The following is an 8,809-nucleotide window of genomic DNA, read 5'->3' on the forward strand; positions in this document are numbered from 1 at the left end:
TTAAGCATGTCACTGGATAAATGTTTCCTCTGTAAGTAGATAGTAAGATTCTCAAGGCCAAGACTAGTGTATTCTACTTATATACTGCAATGGAGCCTTCCTCAGTCTTCCCACTAAAGCATCAAGTCCTTCCAATTCTGAATTTCCCTTGAGCTTCACAATGTTCTTCTGAGCTTTGATGTAATGTAACTATAAATTATAAAGCTGTCTAAAATTAAACATGATGTCTGGCAGGAACCGCAAACTCTACAATCCTCCAAACCCAAAGTAACTTTTAAAAATATATATATCAATTCAGGGCGCCTGGGTGGCTCAGTCGGTTGAGCGTCCGACTTCAGCTCAGGATGTGATCTCATGTGGTTCATGAGTTCGAACCTGGGTCGGGCTCTCTGCTGTCAGCACAGAGCCCAGCTTTGCTTTGGATCCTCCATCCCCCTCCCCTGCTTGTGCATACCCTCTCTCTCACTCTCTCAAAAATAAATAAACATTAAATATACATATATGTATATATATATCAAATCTATGCCTCATTTTTTTCTCCTTCAGTAGCAAAAAAAAAAAAAAAAAAATTCACCCATAACTTCTCTCCCTTAGTCACCAAATTCTGCTATCACAAATGACTTGTCTGTCACCTCTTTCTCCTCTAAACTGACCCTGACCAATTTCAGGCCATCATTCTCCCTCATCTGAACCAGTGAGAAAGCCTCCCAATAGACTGCTGTGAATTCAATTTATTAGTAGAATCCATCCTTGTATTTGTACTGATATATTTCTAAACACTGCTATGATCACACTTACTCGTCCAAAACAACTTGTACAGACTACAGTTCAAATTCCTTACTCTGTCATTCAAGGCTCCCTGTGTTATCAGCCTTGGTTCCAATCTGGCTGGCTAATTTACTGAGGTTAGAAGTACCTCTCCTTGAAAACCTGGGGTAGTTATAAGATCTTTCCCCTTCCCCCAACTGTGTGTGTGTGTGTGTGTGTGTGTGTGTGTGTGTGTGTGTATTTGTTTTTAAATGGAATCATTAACATCAATTTCACACATGGTGATTGCTCAAATGGAAATGTGATCACAGCCCCTTTGTGTTTCAGGGCTACCATAATTCACCCAAACAGAGGCTCCCAGGCCGCTTCAGAGCTGTGTCATCATCTTTGGGGTGGATCAGCAGCCAGAGAAGGCCGACCTTGGAAAGTACACTGGCTTTCATTAGCCCTGGGGTCTGGAAAGGGAGTCCTGATTTACTTTCCATTTTCCTCATATAGACTTGACCCCGCTTCAAAATTGCATGAGATCTGCAGGGATAAAAACGTGACCAAAACAACAACAAAAAATAAGTCTGGTGTTTTGCTGTTGTTGTTGTTGTTGTTGTTGCCATCATGTGATCATGCCTCGGGATTATAAGCAATTGTGTAAACACAAGCCTGGAAAGGAAAATACATTGAGCGGCGAAAATTCCCACAGCAGCTGTAGCCTTAGGCCAGCCGGGGCGCCCCCCTAAGTCTCGCGAGAGAGCAGAGACAGGCGCTGTGGTCTCCCGGTCTCTCGCGAGACCCAAGCTTCAGCGTCTCCAGGGGCAACAGCAATGGCGGTCCCCTCGTCCGAGCGGCTTTTCTCGCTGGAGCTGCTCGTAGATTGGGTGCGTCTTGAAGCCGGGCTGCTGCCGCCGCCGCCGCGGCCCGTGGTCGAGGTGGAGGAGGAGCAAGAGGAAGACGAGGAGGAGGCGTCGCCACCACGGCCGTCGCGCGACCTGTGCCCCGCAGTGGCCTTCCGCCTGCTGGACTTCCCCACCCTGCTGGTTTACCCTCCTGACGGCCCCGGCGCCCCAGCCCCGGAACCCCGGCCTGGCCTGGTCAGCTTCGGTCGCGGCAAGTCCTGTCTCTTCCGCCTGCACCCCGTTACCCTGCACCGCCTGCTCCTTCGGACACCGCTTTACACCTTGCTGCTGCAGCTGCCCCCTGGGCGCCCGACTCCTGCCCCGCGACTCCTGGGTGCCTGTAGCATCTCGCTGGCCGCCGCCGCCCACAAGGTCCTGGGGCAGGCCGCCTCCGGCTGCTCCCAGGGTCATCGAGGAAGTTTCCCTCTGCATAACCAAGTCGGGGAGCGGATTGGGGACATTGCCCTGGGCTACCGCTTCACTGACTTGGGAAGCAGCTTGTTGGGCCATCTTGAGCGGCCAGTCGCTACCGCAGGAGGTGGGGTGGAGCTTGTAGAGGTCAGTTCCCAGACCCCACAGCAGCCAGACTCAGAGCCAAGACCAAGAGATGCTGATAAGTCCCTTGTGAGTTTAAAAATCCCGAAGGCACAGAAGGATTTGAAGGAAATATCTTTCCATAGTAAGACCAACTGTAGTAACACGGCTTCTGTGGAGCATGGCAAAACCAGCTCTGTTTGTTCAAATTCTAGTGGGGTGAGAAGCGTTAGCCCCCCATGTCAGGGAGTCACAGAGTTGGACATTGAAGCCAACATATTTTGCCCTCCTCCTCTGTATTACACTCATTTGACCCAAGAAAAGATGCCTCCTGTACAGGGTACAATCACCATTAAACCTCAAATAAATGCCCCTGAGGAATTGGATGGTATTTCTCTGGGGGGAAATCACGTAACTGTCCCAGCACATACTGATTCTCTGAAACATGCTGATTCTGGGACACATGAGAGTCCTCCGAAGCCCATAAATCCTCCGCATGTTCAGGAGAAAGGAGCAAGTGATCAAACTGCGTATCACGGGCAAACTGAACAAAGTAGAATTAACACAATAAGGCAGCTGCCTTTGTTAAACGCTTTGTTGGTTGAGTTGTCCTTGTTATATAACCAACCTGTGGCAAGCCCCCCTCAAATACATCCTCACTTAGCCTGGTTATATAGAACTGAGGGTAAGAAGTCACCAGAGTCTTCTGCCAAATGCACATGTAAATCTGAATCTAAGAAGGGTAAGCTTTCTGTGGGGGAAAATGACAAGTCAGTGAATCTTCAGTATAAAAAGAACCAAGGTGAAAATCTCAAAAAAGAGAAATATTTTGAAAAGAACAGTGGAAACCCCCCCAGAAGAGTTCCGAGGGGGAGGCTGCTTTATGGTTTAACAAATACACTTAAACTACGTTTAAAGCAAACAAACCCTGATATGTTGTTAGTGCATGAAAAAAGAGAACAGTATAGAAAAATGCAAGCACAGATGTTGGGTGCAAAACTCAGATTTCCATCATCCAAAGTTAAAGTATTCAGCTTTGCGGAACAACCTCAGAAGCCACATCAACTGCCTAAAGATAGGTGTTCGAAATCAGATGCATCTTTTGCTGAGAACAGTGATACCTCAAAGCAAATCAGTGGTGGTTTTGATGATCCTCACACAGGTAAAGAAACTAAGCTGAAATGTGCAACTGAAAAAACAGAGTGTGGTGAACATAGAACAAATAATGGTTTATTGGAAGAAATTATACGTCCTTCAGATTCCATTGTCCCAGAAAGGTTTCCTCATGCAAGTATTTTGGAAGGAGAAATGGAAAGGAAAATCCAAAGTCCATGTCTTTCCCAACAGGTTGCAGTTGTTGACAGAATTGTAGTAGATAAAGAAATAGACGATAAGCATGTCAAAGTCAGCAATGATGACATTCTTACTGATAATATGAGTGAAAAACCAAGTGGGAGTAGTTGCTCTGAAAGCATCTCAGAACTAAAGTATTCAGATGACTTCACCAGTCCTTGCTTTTCCGAAGATTTCTATACCACCGAGGATACTAGCAGAATTTTACAAGCTTGTGGTAGCCATTTAGCAGCAGAAAATCCAAAACATAATCAATACACAGGTAAGTCTAGTGAAACAAGACTGTCCATAAGAAAAAACAGCAGCGAAAAGAGTTCTATTCTTAGCCCACCTTTTTCAGCTGGCTCACCAGTACGCTCACATAAAGGATCTCATATTCCAAGGATTCCAGATAAAAGTTTGGAGGAAGATTCTAGTATCTCTACCAGTGATTTGTCTGTATCACATTGGACTGAGGAAAAAGGAAACCAGGTAGATCGAAACAGTGTGCATAATTCTAAAGTTGCTAAACTTAAAACAAAAATCGGTTGCAAGTCTTCAGAAAAAAGCCAGTCACCTCGGACATCTCAAGTGAGTTCTTATCTGCCATCTAATTTATCAGAACTAGAACTTAATGTCCTGGATAGCAGCACACCAGATCACTTTGAAGAAGATGATGACGTTGGTTCACTAAATATTTCCAAGCAATGCAAAGATATTTGCGAATTAGTGATAAATAAACTTCCAGGATATACAATGTGAAAATATGTGCTTTTAAAAGACATTTCATTTTTTAGAACCTATGTGTACTGTTAGTGAAACAATTTTTAATAATTCTGTACATTATTTTAGTACATAATTTGTGTGAATAATTCTTTTTAAGAATTATAAATGTTATTTTGATGTCTAGATGGTTTCTATTTAACCATATTAATCATGAAATCACCTTACAATCTAGGTAAGATTTAAGTTGTTTAATCTTGTAAGAATAAAAGTATCTTTCTAAACTATCTCTCAAAGTATTCATCTGAAGGTATCAGTCATCCTAAAGCCAACTTCAGGTACACCATTAAAAAAAAGACTAGTTAAAAAGGATATAATTTTAATAGGAATAAGTTTTAATGAGAGTAAGTCATTTAACAAATATAGAAGAACTTACTGTGTGAGATGAAGAAAAGTACAAAAATATTTAAGATATACCCCTGCAGGTAGAGTGTACTGTTTTATGTAGATATGAATTCTTTAGGGAAATCTTGGATGCATACACATCCCATATCCCCAGTAGGTGAAGTCCTTTTTATATACTGTCCTAGTGCTTGCTTATTTATTTATTTATTTATTTATTTATACATTTATTTATTTTTGATAGAGACAGAGCACAAGTGGGGGAGGGGCAGAGAGAGAAGGAGACACAGAATCTGAAGCAGGCTCCAGGCTCTAGCTGTCAGCACAGAGCCCGACACAGGGCTCGAAATCACAGACCGCGAGATCATGACCTGAGCCGAAGTTGGATGCTTAACCGACTGAGCCACCCAGGTGCCCCTCTTTTATTTATTTTTTTTTAACACATTTTGTGTGATTACTTGATCGATGTTTGTCTTCTGTTAGGCTTAAGTTTAGTGAAGGAAGAGGTCCTATATGTCTTGCCCACCGGTATAGTATGTATGGTCTTAGTATCCAGCACTGTCTGGCTTGTGGTTGGGGTGTGATAAAAGCATGTGTTGAACAAATTAATGAAAGCCATGCATTTCAAAGAATCTATTGGGAGAGGATCAAATTAAGCAGTCAAAACGAGCAGAAATCCTAAGAATAAGCTGCAGAAAATCCTTATTGGAAACACGGTTATTGACTATGTTTTTGTTTGCTGTGTATAAGCAACCTGCAGGTGTTTTCTGAAGTATTTGGAGAAGGCAGCTCAGAAAGGTGTCTTCCAGTTTCTTATTTGGAAATTCAGTTTATTGTTGTCTTTTCAGGTTGTTCCAAAGTTATTTTTAAAGTATAAAAGGTTGTTTTTATGAAGTCTACTGATTGTTTCTTCTTTTGGTTTTATACTTAGACCTTATTCTGTGTTCAAGTATTTATTTATATATTTTTCTATCTGTGTTATATTTTAACTTCCACATTTTTTAACATATCTGATATTTTTGGATGTATGAAGCAAGGCCCTAATTTTGCTTCCTTTATAAGTAATTAAATAATTATGTAAGCATTATCTTTTGAATGATCATAATAGAATTTTAAAAGACAGAGATTGAGGATGTTATATTTTGAGAAGCAATATGAATAAAAGAAATATGGGAATGAGTATAATGTATTCATGGGACTGTGAGAATATCTTGATTAGAAGGGTAGATTCATGGGGCACCTGGGTGGCTCAGTCAGTTGAACGTCCAACTCTGGATGGTGGCCCAGGTCATGATTTTTTACGGTTGGTGAGATTGAGCCATGCATCAGGCTCTGTGCTGACTGCATGAGCCTGCTTGGATTCTCTCTCCCTCCCTTTTCTGCCCCTCCCCCATGCGTGTGTGTGTCCTAGCACGCGCATGCACATTCTCTCTCAAAATAGATGAACTTTAAAAAAAAAAAGGTAGATTCATGCTACAGAGTGGTAGAAAGGAACTTTGTTGAGTAAGAAAAGTCCCAGATTCTAGGGAGCTTCAGATGCCATGGGTATAATACAGTCCTAAGCAATAGAAACAATAGAGTATTTTAATTTATAAATGAGCATCAATAAGTAGTCCTGACATTTTGAATATTATAAATTATGGAAATAATTCCTTGGAGGTACAGAATTTTTAACAGTAAAAGTTTTCAAATATGAAATGGCTTATGGCTATGATCGTAATTTTTCAGGTAATATAAAGCATCCAGTATATCAAAATAATGCAGGGTACTGTAGCTAGATATCAATGTGGTGTGTAAATTGTTAGCATTTTTTCATGACAATGGAAGAGACAAAAATATAAGCAACAATGCCAGAATCATTAGAGAAATGATTCCTTAAAAACTGACTGGTTTATTTGATTACTAGTAAGTCATTGCCTATGATGAGAATAGATGAGGAAAATGATTAGTTCAACATGTGTCTGAAGTACAACAAAGGCTAAAGAATTAATGTACTTCAAATTACAAAACTGAGTAGCTGGATAAGATTCTCTTTGAGTTACTCCATATTTATTTCTCAACTTGTGGTGTTTTTATAACTTCTAGTAAAAAAAAATACTTGTTTTCATGCATTTAGTGCTTCCTGTTTGCAACTTATTTTCAGGTTCTACTTCATGTTTTAGTTCTACAACCTATAAACTTATATTTTTAAGGGTATCATAATAGATACTACGCCTGAAGCATTCTTTATCCCTAAATTACTTAAATCATTGAAACATGAAATAGTATTTCAGGCTCATAAATAAGGGAGACGTGTCATTTAATTGTTTGTAAAACTAAGCTACTGCAATCCAGCTTTTCTGAATAAACTGCTGGGAGCATAGCCAAATGGGAGAGGATCTAAGAAGCAGTGAGCCATTGAAATGTTAGGACCTATCTCGGTGTAGTATTAATACATTAATACTCGTGGCTTAGCAGGCAGCTGTCAGGGACAAGTCCTTTGAACTGTTACCATAAGCAGATTCAAAGAGCCTTGTGCAGATGCATACAATATGTTGGTTTTTCCTCCAGTCACATGCATACTGTTGATATCTTCAGATACAAAGAACTATAACACTGAACTTTCTGTCATGGACTTCTGGCTTTCTGTTGAGAGCCACCCCATCACATCCCAATTATTTTTTATTTTTCTGTCTGTAAAAGCAGGACATTTGCTATGGAATTGTATTTGGGAACCAGACTTTTATTCGCTGTGAACCTATCGTTAAAGATCATAAGTTAAACAAATGTTTAATTACCACACTGTTGTTGGCAAGGCAAAGAAATTTCATAACAAAGAAAGCAACATAGAAATAAGATAAGCAGTACTTAACATCTGTCTAGATATAAAGTGTCCTTGGGCCTAGAGCTATAGCCATCCTTTGGGCTACTTATGTTTTAATTGGATTAAGATATCTGGAGTTGTACGGGATAATGATTTATGATCCAATGGATCCTTCTTATTTTTAACCTAAAACAATGCAAAGAAAATGTACTTGGTCAAGGATCAAGGCATTTTTACTATTTCTCTCCAGAGATTAACCTGTCATGCCAGGAAATAACATTTCCGGATGAGCATCATTAGGTTGGAATGCCAAGCCGTAGTAATATAATTATTTCCTTATTTTTCAAATACTTCTTCTGTGTTACAATAATAATACATATAATTCTAGAAAAATTAGAAAATTCAGGTAAGGGTCTTTGCTGCAAAATTGTATATTCAGGGAAAGTTACGGGCCTTTTCTTCCAAAATCCCAGTGAAATCACAGATGTAAAAATAAGAATGATCTCATAGTACTATGCCCAGAAGAAAAAGGTAGTGGACAAGACAGTTTGAGGATTTTCTGGAAGTTACAGAGCAGGTGGGCTTAGGCTGATGAAAATGGATTGGAAACCTACTGTTCAGCATAGTCCAATGAGGGAGCTGCCGGAGAAATGAGAAGGCAGTGTGTTTTCTAAAGAGCCTCAAATATACTGAAAGCTCAGTCAGTGGGGCTTAGGAATAGAAACAGGTTATGGGGCAACTTGGGGGCAGAAACAGAACTCTGAGTATAATGTGAGAAGCTGGAGCTGAGCTAAAGGTTATCTACTAGAAAAGCTGCAAAGAGAAAAACTAGTATTTTTGCTTTTGACGCCAAAATATTTTTAAAATGTCTTTCAGTTTTACTGGGGAGATCACAAACCCTGGTGGCAAATTAAAGTGATAGAATCCTGGCCTTTGGAGACAGATGAATGGTACTTTGCATTCTCGGTCATATTAATGTTTGGAGATTATTTCTTCGTTATAGGGTTGGTTTGAAGATTGAATCAGATCTGTCTAGCGTATTCGACAGTGCATGTTCATGAGTGTTGGAGGGGAGTAAATTTAGAATTATAGAGAATGTACCATGGTATCTGTATTTCTGCCTTAGGAGGCTATAGATTTTTTATTTTTATTTTTTATAATGTTTATTTTGAGAAAGAGAGCGAGCGAGCAAGTGGGGGAGGGGCAGAGAGAGGGAGACAGAATCCCACTTAGGCTCCACGCTGTCAGTGCAGAGCCCCAAGACAGAGCTCGAACTCACAAACCGCGAGATCATGACCTGAGCTGAAACCACGAGTCAGAGGCTTAACCAGCTGAGCCACCCAGGCGCCCCTAGATT

The 8,809-nt window shown here is 40.6% G+C and overlaps 1 protein-coding gene across 1 annotated transcript; it reads left to right on the forward strand.

The window, feature by feature from the left end:
- The first annotated feature begins 1,542 nt into the window (after positions 1-1,542).
- Positions 1,543-6,722, forward strand: MAP10 (microtubule associated protein 10). The gene has a single exon (XM_060642832.3). It carries the CDS (start codon positions 1,587-1,589, stop codon positions 4,284-4,286), a length of 2,700 nt encoding a protein of 899 aa, XP_060498815.3. The 5' UTR covers positions 1,543-1,586; the 3' UTR covers positions 4,287-6,722.
- The last annotated feature ends 2,087 nt before the right edge of the window (positions 6,723-8,809 follow it).

This window comes from Panthera onca, chromosome D2 (genome assembly GCF_046562875.1).
Source record: "Panthera onca isolate mPanOnc1 chromosome D2, mPanOnc1 haplotype 2, whole genome shotgun sequence".
NCBI lineage: Eukaryota > Metazoa > Chordata > Mammalia > Carnivora > Felidae > Panthera > Panthera onca.

What these genes read in the sequence shown, in the direction of transcription:
- MAP10 (XM_060642832.3), top strand. Translation starts at nt 1,587, where the DNA reads ATGGCGGTCCCCTCGTCCGAGCGGCTTTTCTCGCTGGAGCTGCTCGTA.